The following is a 20,360-nucleotide window of genomic DNA, read 5'->3' as shown; positions in this document are numbered from 1 at the left end:
TGAGTAATCTGAATTCTGAGGGTTCCATAAATTTAAAAATAATGATGGTCATTGAGCTTTTGTGACATTATCTAATGATAATAAAACAACACAGATTAATAGAAAGGTCACTTTTATTTGGGGATCAAGAAACTGCAAGTAATAGTAATATCATTCAACTTGCTAAAGCAAAGAAATTAATTTATTAGTTCCTATAACTAAGCAGTCTGAAGATAGACTGTCTTCAGACCCATCAAAATCCAGGTGATCAAATGATATCCCCTGGGCTCCATCCTAGAGTGGCCAACCATTCTGGATAGTATGGCACACTGTAGGTTCTTTATCTTGGGAAACCCCTATTTGGGGAAAACTGGGACATTTAGTCATTATTTCCCTCTTTTTGTCTTTCTGTATTTGTTGCTGGTTATATTCTCAAGTAGGCTCTTTTCACGTGGTAGCAAAGATGACCACTGGAAGCTCTCAACTTGCATGCTCCTTATAACTGGTAACCACAGAAAAGAAAGAGTAAGAACATTCTAACAGTTCCCACAACTTTCTGGGGATTGCCCTGATTGACTTGAGTTAAATGACCTTTTTCAAACTAATTATTGGGCCAGAGGCATCAAGTACTCAGTTGGCCAGCTGAAGTCACATGGCTACCCCAGAGAGAAGTGAACCATACTTTTACTGCTTATTATATAAGAAGGGATGACTTCCAGAAAGAAAAGTGCTGGAAAGATGAAAAGAAGAGATATTTATTACGCTGAAGAATTTATTAAATATTTACTCCATCTTAAAAGCTTACAATATTATTATTAGTAAATTAATGTTTGAGAGGAAAAATCTTCTAAATAATGGAGAAAATTTATTTAAAGAGTCCTTATTAGTGATAGGACTGAGAAGAAATGAACTTGCCTGGCCAGGCATTGGTGCAGTGAGTGATAGAGCATCTGCCTGGTATGTTGAAGACCTAGGTTTGAAACCCCGAGGTTACTGGCTTGAGTGTGGGCTTGCCAGCTTGATCATAGACATGATCCCATGGTTTCTGGCTTGAGCTCAAGGTTGTTGGCTTAAGCAAGGGGTCATTGGCTTATCTGGAGCCCCCCAGTCAAGGCACATATGAGAAAGCAATCAATGAACAACTAAGGTGCCACAACAAAGAATTGATGCTTCTCATCTCTCTTCCTTCCTGTCTGTTTTTCCCTATCTGTCCCTCTCTCTGTCTCCCACTCTCTGTCTCTGTCACACACACACACAAAAAGAACAAACACAGTGAGAAATGAAGCTGTCAAAGCTTTTGTCCTTACCCGCCACTTTAAAAGTTAGCCAACTGCTTCATGGATGTGATCTCTACCAGGTTGTCCAGAAGTCAAGTGAGGTACACAGGGAAGAATCTCAAGGCTTTTAACATTGATATTTTTTAATGTTGTTAACAGGCAGTGGGAATACCTGGGAGAGGTCCCTAATGTGGAGGAAGTGTTGAAGACTCAGAAATAGGGTGGAGAGTGTCAGGGCAGGTGGCAGTCATTTAGAAGAAAGAACTGCTTTTCTGAAGCAAAACTGGATAAAATGGCCCAAAATGGTGCCAAGGGAATGACATTGCGGGGCTCCTTGGGGCATGAACCCCACTGCCTACCCACACGACCATTTCATATCAGGCTAGTAGGAGTCTCAAGGATGGAGTTGAGGCCAGCCTTTATTTGTCTTGTCTTTGTTCATCCTGTTTAGGCTCCTGTCCATCTCTGTAAATGACTCCTCTGTAGAAAGTAAGACTTGATCTAGGAATAGGAGCGACTGTTTTTATCCCACTGAGGATTACTCTGGAGAGCCAGTGCCACACTATAGAAATAAGGAAAGAAGATAATTCAATTACTCCTTTATTTGTGCATATTTGCAGAGCAATGGGTCAGTGCTGGAGATAATAAGAACAATAATAAAATAATGACTAAATGCGCCAGGACTGTGTCAAGTGCCTTCTTTGATTAGTTTATTTATTACAACTATCCTATGAGGTAGGTACATTATTCAGATTAGACAACTGAAAATAATTGAGGCTTGGAGAGGTCAAGTATCTAGCCCAAAGTTACACACTCAGTGAGTCTAGAAATAGAACTAAAATCCAAGTTCATTAAACTCCAGATCCTCTGCTTTTAAACACCATAAAGATTTGGGTGGATCTCGACATTCAGGAGGTTCACAGTTTAGAAGGAAAGATAGACAAATGAACGTTGTGACAGATGTAACCGCTGGAGGGTTGATTAACTTAAGCCACAGTGAAGTAATTCCCATAGCAGGAAAATTACTGTCTGAAGCTTTAATTTATAGCTGTATGTTCTTTATGTCCTCTACAACAAAGGTTCTAAACCTTGGTGGTATTGACATTTTGGTCCAGATAATTCTTTGTTGTAGGGGACGTCCTGTGCATTACAGAATGTTTAGCAGAATCTCTGGCTTCCCCCCACTAGATTCCAGTAGCAAACACCCTTAGTTGTGACAACACAAAGTGTCTTTAGACATTGCCATATGTCCCCCAGGGAACGAAATGGTCCTGAGTTGAGAACCACTGCTTTGCAAGATATAAACTTTTAAGTAGTAAGAATTCTATCTCATTCATCATTTTATCCCCCAGCATTCTCCCCATAGACACACATTTAGAGAAAACTCTACCCAGTAGCAGCACAGTACACATTCTTTTTAAGCATCCATGGAACGTTCTCCAGGATAGGCTATAAAAAAAGTCTCAATAAATATAAAAGAATTGAAATCATTTGCATGTATGTTTTCTTATCACAAAGGAACTAAATTATAAATCAAGGACAGAAAGAAATATTGGACATTTATAACTATTTGGAAATTAATGTATGTATAAATATCTCATAGTGTAAGAAGAAATCACAAAGGAATTAGAAAATATCCTGAACTGAAAGAAAATGGAAACACATATCAAAATTTATTGTGGGTAACTAAAGCAGTGCTGAGAGGAAGGTTTGTAGATTTAAATACTTACTGTTTAAAGGAAAAAAGATCAATGCTCAAAGCTTCTACCCCAAGAAACAAAGGAAAGACAGTAAATTAAGTCCATGCAAATAGAAGAGAGAGAAAAATAAAGATTGGGCCATGGCTGGGTAGCTTGGTTGGTTAAAGTAACATCTCGATATACCAAGGTGGTAGGTGTGATCACAGGTCAGGGCACATATAAGAATCAACCAATAAATTCATGAATGAGTGGAACAACAAATTGATGTTTCTGTCTTTCTCTCTCTTTCTAAAAATTAATATATATAAAAATTTAAATATAAAGAAAAAATAAAGATTGGAGTGGAAATCAATAAAATTAAGAAAATAGAAAAATATCAATCACACTTAAAGTTTATTCTTTTCCAAGAGCAAAAATAAATTAATAAATCTTAAACTAGGTTTACCAAGAAAAAAAGGAGAAGACAACAAAGTATTAAAATCAGGGCTAAAATCACTATACTAAAGTCATGGGGATGTAAAGTACAGCATAGGGAATATAGCCAATGATATTGTAATAATTATGTATGGTGCCAGGTGACTACTTGACTTTATTGAGGGAATCACTTCACAAGTTATGTAAATGTCTAGCACTATGTTGTACACCTGAAACTAGTATAATATTGAATATCAACTGTAATTAAAAAGAATTAAAATTAAAAGAGGTGCACTTAAACTTTTTAATACAAAACTTTAAAAATCACTATATAACCTATGAAAATTAAAATATTTTAAAGAATATTATGAAGAACTTTTTGGCAATAAATCGAACAACTTACAAGAAATTGATAAATTTCTAGAAAGATATCAATTATCAAAGCTTACTCAAGAAGAGATACTAAATCTAAATATTAGTAATGAACAGTCCAATAACAAGATTAAGAAAATAACTGAATCCATAATAGCAGCAAAAATAATAAAACACTTAAGAATAATTTAACATAAGTAGCAAAATACTGCTGAGAGAAATTAGATGGCTAAATATATGGATCACACCCTTTTCATAGATGAAAGGATTCAGTATTGTCAAAACAGTAATTCTCCTCAAATTAACTTATAGATTCAACACAAACTCCCAGAAGGCTTATTAATACAAATTGAGAAGCTGACCCAAAATTAATATGGAAATGAAAAGAATAGAGGATAGCCAAAAGAATTTTGAAAAAGAAGGACCAAGTTGGGTGATTTATACTACTTGACTTCAAGACTTACTGTATTGACTTCTCTGTTGTGCGGTCCATCACCTGTAAAGCAAGGATAAGAGTATCTCAACCTCATGGGATCGTTATGAAGATTAAGTTAATACTTGTAAAATGTTTGAAATTGTACCTGGCATATAATAAGTACTATGTAATTGTTTGTTAAATAAGTGTACTTGTTTGAATTGATTTCAAGCATAAATTTTCCATGAGACAGTTCTGAGATGTCAGGGTGTGCTCTGGAACATGGTGACGCAGAGCTGTTTGCTTTTGGGTTTCAGTATTGAGGGTCTTAACCCAGACAGACAGTATCTCCAATTCTATGTTCCAAAGAAACGCAGAGTTCCAGTGTGTGTGTGTGTGTGTGTGTGTGTGTGTGTGTGTGTGTGTGTGTGTGTTCAAATGAGAAGGACAATGAACAAGTAAGTGTGAAATGAACAAGATAATCCTAGATAGTGGTGTTAGGAGGTAAACAAAACAGAGTAATATGATAACCAAGAGATTCTGGTCTTGTTGAATTGTTCCCTTTGTGGCTGCCTCTGTCCCATCCTTCTCCAGTTCTAGCCAATCCCAGCCTACTACCCCACCCATCCCACGACTGGACAGCCAGGGCCAACCAACTGTACACGTGGAGTCCACATTGCCACACTTGATTTGGTCCACTCCTAAGGGTCAAATAAGCCAATTTCCCACATCCTGTGCTTCTCTTTATTTAAAAGCCCAAATGACTATTCCAGTGACAACCTTGTGAAAAATTTTCCATGAACTTGAGGATAAAACCTTCCTTTATTTAATTTCACCTTAATTGCATCAATTAGGCTTTTTTAATGTTTGCTCAACAAACTCTTTTGTTTATTTCACTCAGCCTTGAGCAACAGGTGTCAAATGGAGTCTTTGTTCTGAGGGCCTTTTTAAATGGTCTTCACACCAGTCCTGTTTGTTCTCCTCGTGGCAGCACCTAACAACCCGAGAGGTGTGGCCATTAAGTCTCTGAGGGCAAGCTCAGTTGCCAGCTGCCATTTACCCCCCATTCAGTTCCAGGAATGGAAAACGATACCTTTCTTCTCTCATTTGGAAGGGAACTATGCTTGGTTGTGTGAAGAAAGGTGTCAGGAGCCCTCTGATAACTTGAATTTTCCTCATATTCTCATTTTAGGGCACCCCTGTTCATCACCCGGCCTTCACCCCCTCCCACCCTCGAATCACTTTTGCTTATTAAGGCTACAGAGATAGCACAGTTTTTCTTCCTGTCTCCAGGCCCATCTCACTACATCCCATTCTCTGTAGCTGTCGGAGATGAATAATTCCAAAATGGATCTGGTTAGACCACTACCTTAACTTTATTTTGTTGCCCAAACCCTTCCATAGCTTCTCACAGAATTCAGAGTTAAGTGCTCACTCCTCTTCTTGCTGCTCCATGTATTTTAGGTTCAATTCTCTAGTCCTAGCTCCTTCTACCCCTGAAATCGACTGAGGAAGCTTTTCTCCCAGATGACTCCTGTCAATAGTCTTCCTTCTTTTTGTGTGTAAAATTTTCCCTTATTGAGCAAGAGGCTATTTCTCTCCTCCTCTTAGATCTTAGCTGGCTATAGTGACTGGCTTGATTGTTAGAATACATCAAAATTATGTTCTGAAACTTCCAAAGTTAGATGGTAAGATGCTGTGAACCTTCCATCTGAGCCTCTTAGAACACTCACTTTTGAAATATTTGCTCTAGGGAGAACTCTGGCTGCCACATAAGAAGCTCAACTACCCTGAGACTGCCATGTCATGAAATGGGCAGACAACATGGACTATGTGATGCTGGATAATGGGACATTATCCATGTGGACAGAGAGAAGCCATGGAACACAAGACCCCAGAGATGTCAATGGAGAAGCCATCTTATAAGTAGACCATCAGTCCCAGTTGCTCTACCTTGTACCAAGTGAAATAGAAATGAAATGATTGATTTAAAGCTACACTTAGGGATATTTTATATATAGCAATAGACAACCAGATAATCACTTCTTCAGACAATTCATTCAAAGCTTCTTAAAGTTCATCCAAGGCTATGATGCATGTTCTCATCCACGTCCCTGCACCTGTTACTTTCTCTCTCTGAAATACCCTTCCCACACTCTCTGCATGGCTTACTCTTGCCTTTTCCTTGAAAACCTAACAATTTCTTTGGCTACATTTTTTTAACTTTCTCAGTCTATGTAGAATGGTTCTCCTCTAAGATTGCTTCAACAAATCTCTATTAAGCCCCTGCTATGTGCTAGATACGGAGGATTCAGCAGTGAAGCTTTTCCCCGTGGAAAATGCTCTAAGCTGCTGCTTCTTTTATTTTTAAAAATTTTTATAAGAGTTTCTTTGAGCCAAACTAATGATATATGCAGGGGAGCAAGATCTCGAATGCTCCCCATCCATGCTTCTTTCCTACTGTGTTTCCCCAAAAATAAGATAGTGTCTTATATTAATTTTTGCTCCTAAAGATGCTCTAGGTCTTATTTTCAGGGGTTGTCTATTTTTCCATGAACAAAAATTCACATTTATTGTTGAACAGAAAATCAACATTTATTAATATACTGTAGTCATGTCACCACAAACATCAGCATAACCAGCCAAACTCTGAATTCCATCAAGAATTTCTTGTGACTCTATTTCCATGTACAACAACCCTGTTTCCCCCAAAATAAGACAATATCTTATACTATTTTTTTCTCCTAAAGATGCGCTAGGTCTTATTTTCAGGGGTGGCCTTATATTTCTAAGCTTGAAAAAATTGCACTAGGTTTTATTCTCAGGGAAACAGGGTATTATGTCAAGGGCTCTGCATTCTTTTTAAAATGGTTTCTGCCTTTGTCTGATGATGAGCTCCCCTAGACAGAGGCTCTATGCTTCTCTGTCCACACCCCAAGGATCTAGTACCATGCTGGTATGTAGCAAGTGCTCAATAGATTCCAACCAAATGAGCAAATGAATTGCAACCTGTAGTTGATGTTTGTGTGAGCAAATGACTTTAGGTTTGCCTGAGTTAGTTCAAGCTGATTTTTGCCAAGTCCAGCTTCCTCAAGTGGAAACATTTTTAAAACATCTGAAATCAAATTGTGGTAATAAAGCATAATCACAAATTTCCTGGTTTGGTTACCCTTCAAATGCAAATCACAAATGCAACAACGTTAAGAACCCAATGATGGAAATGATAGAATGAGCTTTTGGAAACACTCGTTCTGGAAATGCACAAGAAAATCTTCCATTTGAAGGTAAAAAGATGATCAAATGTACCATTCACATCCCTCTGGACAGCAGGTATACACCTCTGAACTCAGTGGCTCTGTCTCTTCTGCCCTGGGGGTAGCAAACCCAGAAGAAGATGGGAAGAAACCAAACTCGGAAGGTTTTGTTTTGTTTTGATTTGTTTTGTTGTGTCTTGAGTAAACCAAGAAAGCTGAATAAGGGAACTAGCTCCTCAAGTCAAAGTCAGGTACTCTAGCCCATAGATGGATTCAGAGGGAGATTTATCAAGATTGAAAAACAAAATCTTCTGTTAAGTGGTTATACTTTTTGTTGTCATCATTACTGTGTGCTAAGGAGCCTCCCAGAGAGTGGGGCAGTTGTTTGTCACTGTGATACAGAGAACATAAAAGCCCAAAGAAATGAGCATGTTGTCCATTATTTCAACCATGGATGATTTATCTCTTTCATCCTAGGATACTTGTCAAGGATTAAAGACATTTTTGGTTGTCACATTGAGTGGGAGCTTGGGAGGGCCAATGTAATCTAGTGAATGCTGCTAAATAAACAACCTATATGCACTAGATAACCCCCATGATGAAGAATTAGATGACCCAAATTGTCCACAATGCTGAGCTTGGGTAACAATGCTAGTATGGAGCACTGGTTTCAAACATCAGTGTACATGAGCATCACTCAGAAGACTTGTTAAAATACAGGCTGCTGATTTGCTAGCTCTGAAATAGGGTCCAAGAATTTGCATTTCTAACAAATTCCCAGGAGAGACTAATGGTGCTCTTGGGACCACATTTCAAGAACCATTAGTCCAGAGCTTATGAGACACGAGGAGAAAATCAAGGAAGGGAGCTCCCATGCAGGCCTTTTCAAGGGCTTCTCTGACCTCCTGACAGAAACCTTCCCTTTGGGTCAGTGAATTTCATTCTAGTTCAGGCCAAACACCTACTCTGAGTTGGAACTGAACAGAACCAAACAAAAACAAGACAACAACACGCCTGAAAGGAAAAGTGCAACCTGAACAGGGAAGGGAAGTCGGCCACAACTTGGGTCAAGTTTTTGGCACATTTCACAGGAGGACTCACGGAGCAGATAACAATAGTTCCAGTTCTCTGGAGGGCAACCAGACCAACAAAAGTTCAATTAGTAAGTCTTGGCAAATAAAGACAACAAACAGTTTGGCAATAATAAATTAAGGTCATGCTTGGCTGTCACCCAGACTCGATACTGTACCCCTGCCAGGCTTTGTGAAAGGGTGGCTTTGAAGGCTTCTGAAAAGGGTCCATTTCTCAAACAATCCCAGCTTTTGTTTGCGGCCACTCTGCTCGCCTCCTCACTCCTTCCTTCGCTTATCATCAAGGGCATGTCCATGAGCGTTAAGCTTCTGCCCCCCTGAGAGTATGACAGGTCACTGCTCTTCTTCCCAAGATGGTACAAGGTGTCCATTGCCCACTTCCCTTGTCACCCATGGAGGACTAAGGGATGAGACACTCACAGAAGTAAGTTTTCTAGTTTAAATTATTTCTTTCCAATAAAACAGAGAAACCGGGTCTCACACTTGGAGACAGGGTTTCCATTTTAAATGTGTTTCTAAGGGTGAAGAAATTAAATCATTTGGTGACCTTGGTAGACACCTTAAAACCTTGCAAAATATAGTGTGGAATTGAGATCCCTCAATGTTGTCTGTGTCCCCTAAGATGGCACTAATGATATAAAGACATTATCTAATATTTACTGATATTTTCCTGTGTGCCAGTCACAATTCTAAGTCTTCTATATCCATTATTTAATTTTTTGAAAAGCTTTTGAGATAAACATCTTATTGTTTCCATTTCACAGATGAGCAAGCAAAGAAAAATTAAGTCATAGAGTTAGAAAGTGATGAGTACCTCTGAAACAAGGACAGAGATTTGACTTCCTTTGTGGAAATAAGGCAGTCTGACTCTCACCAGTTTTTGTACAAGCCGAGGAAAACTCTGTACCAACAGTGCACTCCCAAGCAGATATCTTTGCTTTCAGCAAATATGTTGTTGGAGACCAACTTTTACAACCATTGGATAAAGTCCTGCTGCCTGGAATTTGGTGTTTCAACTAAGCTCTGATAACTGGCTTTGATGGTTTGGGGCAAGGAGTAATGTTGGATGATACTTAGGGGGCATGGAATGCACAGGAATGAGAATACACAAGGGCAAAAGAGCCTGCATTCAATCTCATTGGGTGACTTTAGGTTTGATTTTAGCGACCAGCTAAGGCCAATCCTCACCTTCCATCCCAGTGTTCCAAAAGGGGCCATGGAGGCTCAGGTGATGTACCTCCCCAAGGTCGTACAGTGAATGATAGAAAAAGGACCAGAACTTGAGACCACTGACTCTTATTTCTGTGCTCTTTCCATTATACCACTCAGCCCCTTATCACTGGTAGATCATGGCATGAGCTATATGGGATCTTTGGACCCAGGTGACTTGGAAAAATTCCCAGTGAATCTGAGCATCTAGAGAAATCTCATCTGGTTTAATGTCTACAAAAGTAGAGTGAAAGCATCAGGGGCAGCATGTTCTTGGGTCTGCAGTTAGAAGTATGAGTTCCACATGAGACACATTGACTACCCATTCGGCAAACATTTTCCAATTCCACAGTAAGCCAGGTGCTGCCATGGGTTACAAAGTCCAGCAAGACAGTGTTCTGTGGGCTCAGTCTTACAAGAGCCTAAGATCAAAGAGACAAGTGATCAGCTTCCAGAGAGCATCAAAGGAAATAAACATGGGGAAAGAAAGTTGAGATATAATTGTGGGGGTTCTTGAATGCCAGGCCAGGCAGGCTGGACTTGACTTTGAAGACAATGGAAGACCACATGAGCTTCCTAAGTAGATTTTTGAAATGCATAGAGTTCTGCTTTGGGGAAAGAAATATTGCCCAGTGCCCAGATTTGGGGGCTGACACCAGGTAGCAGGCATGGAAGCTAGGAGAACACTGCAGCCATCCAGACAAAATGAAATGTAGTAACCCAGAAACCTTGCCCCTAGGATGTAGCAAATAGAAATCCAATCATAGGTCCATAAAATACTGTACAAAATGTTCATTGTATTTTATTGATAATAGCCCCAAATAGAAAAACCCAAATAAATGCCCATCAATAGGAGAATAAATAAACAAGTTGTAGGTTATTCCTACTATAGAATACTACTCGGCAATATTAAAAAATAACCTACTGATGAATGAAACAGTGTGGAGGAATCACATAGACATTAACCTGAGTGAAAACGCTGGACACAAATGAGTACTGACTGTATGATTCCACTTATATGAACTTCAGGAACAGCTAAACAAATCTGAGATTAAAAAAAAAAAAAGAATCTGAACAGTGGTGCTGTGGGGGAGTAGAGAGACCGGGCAGGAACACAAAGAAACTGGGAGATTAAGATGTTGTGGATCACGAATGAAGCATAGGTTAAACGGATGACTCCTCTTGTTAAATCTGCACAGCACAGATTTGTGTCATGTAAATTTTGTCTTACTTAGAAAGCAGCTATGGAATAATAACAATTGAGCAGGGGGTGGAGGATGGCATGACATCAGTGATATAGAAGCAGAATGACAGGTCCACGGAAGTTCATCATGCCATTCTGTTTATTTTGGATATTTTTTGAGATTTTTTTCATAAGAAAGTGTTAAAATAAATAGTAAGCCTAGATCAGAGCAGTGTGAGCCTAATACTATACCCTATTGGATAGAAGTCACTCCTCCTGAGTGTGAGCCTAGTGTAATACACTATTGAATAGAAGTCATTGCTCCTGAGCGTGAGGCTAGTGCAACACATTATTAGACAGAAGTCTCCTCTGTGTTATCCTAGTACAATACACTATAAAATTCAACCTTGGACAAATAGCACTACTGACTCGCTCCCATAGGAATCCAATCTCAACATCAATTAGGCCCTTTAAATAAAACTTGATTTATGATTAAACACATTTTGAAAATATAATTAGTTATGGGCCAGAGCTATGGAAACCTTTGATTCACAATTGACTGATTGTTTCTAGAAAATTAACCAAAGGAACAATGATACCCAGTTGGCTCTATAAAATCATGGCAAACACACGCCTTAATTTCTACAGCTGCCCAGGGTTGAATGGACTTCTTGCTGAAGGAGCCCTTGCCTACCTCTCCAACACTGAAATTTCAAATGTATATAGGACTCTCTCACTTCTTAGCTCAAAACCTCTCAGACACTTTTCACTATCTCCAAGACAATGTTCCAACTCCTTGGCATGGCTTGCTCCCATCTACCCTCAAGAGACTTTGCTTATTATGTTCTAGCAACCCCAGCTTTCAGATCATGGGATCTTAGTAGCAAATCCCACTAACAAACCCAAGTTTGTTCTTCTATTATTTTGCTCATTCATTGATTTATACAGTAAATATTTCATAGACTTTATTAGGAGTCAGCCCCAGTACTAGACACTGGGGATTAAGTGATGAACTGGGGAGTCAAGGAGATTTAATTCTCAGAGGAAGACATGAATTGAATAATCACATATCTACGTGATTGCAATTTGTGAAAATACAGAGTTGGAGAAAGGACGTTCTAGGCAAAGGCAACAGCAGGGTCAGAGGAGAGGTGCTGGGAGGGAGAAGAGCCTGATGTAGTTGAGGAACTGGCAACAACAGGGAAGGAGGAGGAACAGGAAATGAATTGAGGTTGGAAAAATAGCAAAGGGCCAAATCATGCAGTATCATGTCAACCAAAGTAAGAAGTCTTAACTTTCTTTCCAAAGCAGTAATTTAAGTAGAGAAAATGACACAATAATCTACACTGTTAAAGGATTGTAGTGGACTACCTGCTGGAGAAAGAATTAAAAGCCAGTAAACCTGGGAACCATGAGACTTGTTAGATGACAACAGGAGACCAGGGCAGTGGAGAGATCAACGATCTTGGAGCCTGCAGCCGAGAGCTGCCAGGAGTGGGACTTACAGAGCTAACTCCTGGAAAGTCCCAGGCAAACCTGGAGAAGTTAGTCACCCTCCAAGTCAGACATGCTAATGTCGCTAATGTCTTGAATTATATGTAGAGTTCAAGGTAGAGTTCAAGATGAATGGATGTGGACAGTCTAAAAATGGAGGATTTTTGTTGATGGACTGAACAAAAGGGATAGAGAAAAAAAAAAGACTCTTAGGTCCGACTTTTGCAACCAGTTGGTATAATATTTTACTGAGAAAAAACTGTTGGCCATTTCTCTGCCTCAGGGCTTTCTGAGCAGGAAGCAAGCCAAACTTGAAGGACAAAGTGGAAGAAACTACTGCTCACTCTGTAACTTCTAGGACCTTAGGCAGATAATGGATGTGTTGCACCACGGTCAAAGCCGTGGTCATCCAGTTTACCTTGTATCTCATTTTCAAGGAGGTCAAAGCTATCTATAAACTATATGATCTTTATAAAATCCTTCTGTGGCACCAACTAAGAGATGGACGAGACAAACAGAGGGTGATCAGGTTAGCCTCACTATTGCTGGTAAAGCCAGTACCTCACCATGCTCGCTGGACAACAGAAACATATTAGAATGGGTTTTCTTGCAGAGACCTGGTTCCTTCTTAAAGAGAGGGTTGTTGTGTGGGGCTCAATGAGAACAAACCTTGGGCTCTAATCCTGACTCAGTCACTTACCAGGTGTGTGATGTTGGGCAAGGTACCTGCAGGTGTGTGATGTTGGGCAAGGTACCTGACCCCATGAGCTTCTATTTCTTTACCTATAAAAGGAGGATAATAACCCACCTTGCAGGGTTATGATGAAGATTAGAGAGAAGATACACGCTTGCTACATGATAGGTTTTCAATAAGGGTACTATCATTACCTCTGTGCCACCCTCTCCTCCTCTATAAAATAAGAGTGATCTTCATTGTATCTACCTTTGCCAAGCGTGTGTAGTTTAATTCCTCTGGGTTTAATGCATGTGTGATGTGATTCCACTGTAATTATCAAGGTGAGAGTTACTTTTTTGCAAAGCTAGTGTTTTTCTGCCCAAAGCCAAAGAAATAATAAATGTAGTAAAGCAAAAGGGACAATGGATATATTATTTCTTAATGATACCACAGTCACAATTAAAAATAAATAAGAAACTATTCATTCAGCTAACTAAATAAAGAAAAAAGCTATATCCATCAGCATGTGTTGATTGGGTATAGCAACGTGACTATAATCATGATAAATACATGATTGTAACATGTACTGATTTATAATAAATCAGCATGCACGATATGCCAGACACACTGCTAAATACTTACCTGTATGCACAAGAAGTATCCTAGCCCTGTTGAATTAATTGTTTGAGTTACAATTCTCACTCCACTACTTACTAGCTGTATGACCTTGACCAGACACTAATCCCAAATAAACTTCAATTTTGTCATATGCAGTATGGCAATAGTAACAGTACCTTTCTCATTGTGTTGTTACAATGAATTAGTAAAAAATGCAAAGTGCCTTTAATAATGTTTAACATATAGGAGGCACTATAATATTAGCTTCAGCTATCATTACTTTACCTTAAAACTCTGAGGTTGGACTGATTCTTTTCACTATTTTACAGACAAGCATGTGAGGACAGAAAGTTTATATAATAATATTCTTTTAGTATTTACTACAAACCCAAGACATTCTTAGCACTTTACGTAGGTTCCCTCACTTAACCCTTTATACAGCAACCGCATAAGATAGGGGTTGTACTCATTGTGTTTTTTAGATGAAGTTATTAAGACCCAGAGGGACCACTGATGAAGGAATTGGTTTGGAGAATGGCCCGCTTGAGTCTCCAGAAGAGTGTTTATTTCATAAATAGCCCCTTTTAATTTATCTTTATTCTGGATCAAAAGAGATGATCTTTCTTTAAATTTGTTCTGCCCCCTTACCTCTATTGTTCCTTTCCTGACTGTTACAAGTATACAGTGTGGTGCAATCAGAGGTTTAGTCACTCCTTCAACAAGTATTTATTGAGAACCTACTGTGTTGGCTGCTGGAGACACCATGATCAAAGATCTGCTCCTTGTCTACACTTGCACTAACACATTAGGGTACTGGCAGAGAACAATTTCCCAGATTGCACTTATCCACACACATCATCTCTTGAGCTGCCTGCTGGGAGAGGTTGCCCTGGTATTCATGACTCAGCCAAGATACTGACCCCAAGATCTCTTCTACAGTCTAATTGATCCAACTGGCCCTGACTAGCTTTCCAACCAGGGGAAGGCTCTTTGAAGATAGGGCATCTCAACAAGGGAACACACAGATAAGCTTGATATGTTAGAACTTGCAATGGAGGCTTATTCATTGGATTTTTCTCTACCTCTGCTGAATAATTTTTTAATGTCTTCAGGTTAAACTGGTTCACTTGAGTCGCCCTGATTCGTGTCTATGCCTCAAGGTTATTGACTGACAAGCATGTCGAGGCAGCGGTACAGGGTTCTGGTCAACTCGGAAATATAGGGAAAATGTCTTGAGTTTTTACATAAATAGTATTAGCATTTTTTTTCCAAATTTAATGCTGTGGTCATTAGGACACCAAACCAGAAGCTTGGTGAGTCTGGTTTGCTACTTTGAAGTCTTGCTTTGCCTTGAAAAATCGTGTGAATTTGTCCTGGGCCATTCACTACCAGCAGCCTCAGTTTGGTTTTTTTCCATTATGAGTCAGTCAGATGGTGGTTTGCTCTCAAGACTAATATTCTTTGATTCTTGGATTTGATTTCTAAGAATATCCTAGTCCCCAGGAAACTCCCACCATGCGGCTTGACTTTGTATATCACTGACAGAACTAGACTTCTGTGCTCTTGTAGACAGGAAGAAAAATCTTGAGCTAGAAAAACTACATGTGAACTCCTTGCTAGTTGGTAAGAATGGAGATTTGTTTTCTACAGTGGGTTATAATGATGGTTATATCTATTTTGCTTATTTTATGATATTCTAGAAATACCTTTGAGTCCAAACAAGTAGACAGGTAGAGGCATTTTTTTAACATTGGTAATGCCACATCATACCACTTGGTTCCAAAGAAGATGTGCACTTTTATAGGACTCTGAGGTGTGAGACTAGCCAGGCAACAAAGGCTATTCCCATCATGCTCTTCTTCTTTACCTCATTCACCCTTTCAGACCTAAGCAGTAACCCTTTTGCAAAGGGTGTGGCAAAAGTGTTAAGTATATATTCTGACAGGCAGGATTCCAAGAATTGTACTGAGCTTCTACCAGGATTGTTCAGGTTTTCAGAACCAAACCAACAGGAAATGACTTTTTTGTTCCCACTCCACAAAAAGAATGAAAGAAAAATGCCAAACCTGGTTTGGCATGTGACCACAGTAATGCCAAAGAAAAGAGGCATGACTTAAAGAATAAGGCAATAAATATGAAGCTACCCCCCTACACACATACACATACACACACACATTCACTGCTGCCTCTGTCTCTTTCCTCAGTTTGATCAATGAACAATTATATCGGTATTAATCTTAGCAAGGATAAAATTAAAATGTTGAGAATCCTTAGAATTTCCCTCAAATGAGGCCCTAAAGCACAAGAGATAATTTAACTCATTGCCTTTGGACTCCGGAAAAGGACAATCTCTCTTAATTTCTGCCAAATAAACAACAAACCTCTCCTCCTCAACTCCCTTAATTTTATGCCAAATAAATCAGTCACTGTTTTTCCCAAACTTCTAAACTCTTGTTTCATACCTGTCTATGATGATGATTCTAACAGTTTTTAAGTTTGAATTTCACGTGGGTTATTTATGAATTAGTAGAAACAAAACTATTCCAAACTGACAACAAAGCAACAGTAAACAAGACAGTATGGTACTGGCATAAAAATAGACATATAAATCAATGGAATAGGATTGAGAGTCCAGACATAGAACTCACATTTATTGTCAATTGATTTTTAACAAGGGTGACAAAACAGATCAATGAAGAAGGAATAACCTTTTTAACAAATTGTAGGACAACTGAATATCTACTTCCAAAAGATTGAGAATTTAGTGGTCTGAAAGGATTTCTACCTCAAACCACATACAAAAATCAACTCAAAGTGGATCATAGACCTATGTGTACAAGGTCTAAACTCTAGATCTCTAAAACTATAACACCCAGAGATAAAATATAGGAGTAAATCTTTATGACCTTAAATTAAGTGATAGTTTCTTAGAAATAACACCAAAAGCATAAGCAACAAAATTTAAAAATCAATAAATTGGACTTCATCAAAACTTAAAACTTTTGTGCATGATAGCAGTGGTCCCCGACTTTTTTTGGGCCACGGACCGGTTTAATGTCAGAAAATATTTTCACAGACCGGCCTTTAGAGTGGGACGGATAAATGTATCACGTGACTGAGACAAGCGTCAAGAGTGAGTCTTAGACAGATGTAACAGAGGGAATCTGGTCATTTTTTAAAAATAAAACATCATTCAGACTTAAATGTAAATAAAATGGAAATAATATAAGGTATTTATTCTTTCTCTGTGGACCGGTACCAAATGGCCACGGACCAGTACCGGTCCGCAGCCCGGGGGTTGGAGACCACTGCATTATAGGACTCTGTCAATAAAGTGAAAAAACAATGCACAGGAGTAAAAAATATTTGCAAATCATATCGATGACAAGGGATATGTATCTGAATATATAAAGAATGCTTTGAATGCAACAATAAAAAGACAAATAACCCAATTAAGAAATGGGCAAATAATCTGAATAGACATTTCTCCAAAGAAGATATCAAATGTCTAATAAACTCATGAAAGATGCTCAACATCAATAGTCATTAAGGAAATTCAAATAAAAACTACAGTGAGAAATCAATTACATCTACTAGGATAGCTGTCATCAAAAAGACAAATAATAGTAACAGGGTTTGATGAAAATATAGAGAATTTGAAACTTTCATACACTGTTGTTGGTGTGAATGTAAAATGATGTCCGCACTATAAAAAACAGTTTGGAAGTTGAACATAGAGTTACCATGTCTCTACCATATTACACTGCTGGATATAGACCCAAAAGAATTGAAAATATATGTCCATACAAAAACTTGTACATAGATGCTCACATAAACATTTTTTTTTATAGTCCGAAGTGAAAACAACCCAAATGTCCATTAACTGACGAATGAATAAACAAAATACAGTATATCTATACAATGAAATAATGATTTGCTAACAAAAAGGAATAAAGTACTGATACATGCTATTACTTGGATAATCCTTGAAAACATGATGCCAGGTGAAAGAAGCCATGTGCAAAAGGCCACATTTTATATGGTTGTGTTTGTATGAATTACCTCTAATAGGCAGCCTATAGAGGCAGAAAATATATTAGTGGTTTCCAGGGTCTGGAAGGGGGAGGGTTGGATGGGAGCAGGGAGTGACTACTAATGGGTACAGGGTTTCTTTTTGGTGAAAATGTTCTAAAATTAGATTACAGCTCTCTGAATACACTAAAAACCACTAGCTTTATACCTCAGATGGATAAATAATATAGAATAGTATGTGGATTATATCTCAATAAAATAGTTTTTTGTTTTTTTTTTAATTTTTCTGAAGCTGGAAACGGGGAGAGACAGACAGACTCCCGCATGCGCCCGACCGGGATCCACCCGGCTCGCCCACCAGGGGCGACGCTCTGCCCCCCAGGGGGCGATGCTCTGCCACTCTGGGGCGTCGCTCTGCCGCAACCAGAGCCACTCTAGCACCTGGGGCAGAGGCCAAGGAGCCATCCCCAGCGCCCGGGCCATCTTTGCTCCAATGGAGCCTTGGCTGCGGGAGGGGAAGAGAGAGACAGAGAGGAAGGAGGGGGTGGGGGTGGAGAAGCAAATGGGCGCTTCTCCTATGTGCCCTGGCCGGGAATCGAACCCGGGTCCCCCGCACGCCAGGCCGACGCTCTACCGCTGAGCCAACCGGCCAGGGCCAATAGTTTAAAAAAAAAAAAAAAAATCTTTGGAGTAATTCTTGAGTCCTCTTTCTTTCACACTCCATGTCCGATGTATAAGGAAATCTTGTTGGCTAACGGACCTTAAAGATAGAACCTGAATCCCACCACCTCTTGCCTGTTCAACCTCTCCCATCCTGATCTAGGACGCATCACCTTTCCTGAACTTCTGTAGTAGTCCCTAAGAGGTTTTTGTGCTTTTCTTCTTGTCCCCTGCAATCTCAAAACAATAGGCAGCATGATCCTTTTAAAATCTAAGTCAGATCATGTCACTTTTCTGCTGAAAGCCATGCAACGATTAACAAAATCCAGCGTGGGGAAAACTAGAGGTGAAATTGACTGAGTGCTTCAGTTCATTATAAGGGAAAGAGAGGAATAAAGGAGGATTTGTGGGCTAAAACCAACTTAAAGGACATAGCAAGATTAAACTATATTGTTCATCAGCATCACCCCAAGAAATTCGGTAAAAAGGAAATAAAAGAAAAAAGAAAATTCTAATAAAATAGACAAAAAAAATTTTTTTTAAGGATTAAACTATAGTGATTAGAGATGAAATGCAAACTCAGGTGATTAAACAGAGAAAACAAGCAAGTGACAAAGAGAAGAATCAGGATGGTGGCCATATTTGGACAGAGGCAGGGGACTTTGGGCAGAGCCCACGGAAGGCCTTCAAAGGAGACTGGCAAGTTTATTTCTTGGCCTGGAAGGTAGCTAAGAGGGAGCAGGTCTCATAATAATTCACTAAGCTATACCACTGTATTGTGTGGTTCTCTGTATCTGTAGCTTTTATCTTACAATAAAAAGATTAAAAACACAAACTCTGCAATAGCTTGCCACATCTCTTGATAAAAAAACAAAATCCTCCAAGCAGTCCACAGGCCCTCACAGGATTGGTCCATGCAGCTTCTCTCATCTGTTCCCCTCTCACTCACTGTGCTCCTCCCGCCCGCCTGTCTTCACTCCGCTCCAGCCACAATCATCTCCCTGCTTTTTCTTGAACATAATCAGGCATGTTGTTTTAGCTCTTCCCTCTTCCCAAACACCCCCTGACCCATCCCCTTAGCCATTTCGAGTCTTTGCTCAGACCTCATGTCCTCAATTGGGAATATTTAACACAGCCATCTGCCTTCCAGCCTTAAAATGCTGATTTTATAGATTCTGTCTATTATAATATAAAGTTCACTTATTTATTGTGCCCATGTTGGGGGTTTGTCATCCCACTAGCATGCAAGCCCCATGAAAGCAGGCCTTGATCTGTTTTGCCCACAGATGCATCCTACAAAGTAAGGCCCAAGTGACTCAACTAGTAGAGACGCGATGAGCCACTTTTGGAAGTAGACAGATTATTATTTACATCAACTGTGCAAAGAAGAATAAACTGAAGGTGACAGCTTCCCGTGACCCTTGTCTCACACACCTAAAAGGACAGCCCCAAAACCAAATGGACCTGAAGTCTGCAAAGTAAACTGTGAGCTACAGTTGCTGCAAAGAAAATCGTGGTTTCATATTCTGCAGCTCTATCCTGCGGAGGACGAAGCAGACTGCCCCAGAACCAGGCGGTGATGAGAAATGGCTCCAGGTAGCCTCTCATAGGAGACAGAAAGGTGAGAGGAGGTGGCAATGGAGCAGATCTCCATAAGCCTCACTTGTTCTCGTGTTCCAGGAAGGTCACAAGGCATCATGCCAAGACTCAGATAAGCCACGGTTGGAGCCTCCGCCCACCTAGGCTATATGGCTACATGCAAAGCCACCAGGGAGCCAGGTCACAGCTGTTCTCCTGCAAGCAGGCAGTCCACACATATTTATGTAATGAACATGTACATAGCTAAAACCCACCCAGATGCGTTGACGTATGAAGAGCGAGAACAGGAGGTGTAAACATAGTTTTTGGAGGAACAATGTAATTCAGAGAGAGGGGCATACTCTCTGGAGTGAGACTGTTTAGGGTTCTAAGTATGGCTTGGCCACA

The 20,360-nt window shown here is 39.5% G+C and overlaps 1 protein-coding gene across 1 annotated transcript in view; it reads right to left on the bottom strand.

Moving 5' to 3' along the window:
* Nucleotides 1-381: 381 nt before the first annotated feature.
* The window catches only part of LOC136387958 (uncharacterized), a 30,786-nt gene continuing 10,807 nt past the window's right edge, over nucleotides 382-20,360 (bottom strand). Inside the window, exons 5-6 of the mRNA XM_066360059.1 lie at nucleotides 4,207-4,238; nucleotides 382-481 (exon numbers count right to left, since the gene is read on the bottom strand). Coding sequence (XP_066216156.1) covers nucleotides 476-481; nucleotides 4,207-4,238 — 38 coding nt within the window. The 3' untranslated portion in view covers nucleotides 382-475. The remainder of the gene's footprint in view (nucleotides 482-4,206; nucleotides 4,239-20,360) is intronic.

Source organism: Saccopteryx leptura, chromosome 1 (assembly GCF_036850995.1).
Source record: "Saccopteryx leptura isolate mSacLep1 chromosome 1, mSacLep1_pri_phased_curated, whole genome shotgun sequence".
Lineage (NCBI taxonomy): Eukaryota > Metazoa > Chordata > Mammalia > Chiroptera > Emballonuridae > Saccopteryx > Saccopteryx leptura.
Note: the sequence above shows the minus strand (reverse complement) of the source record. Positions and strands in the feature narration are given on the sequence as shown.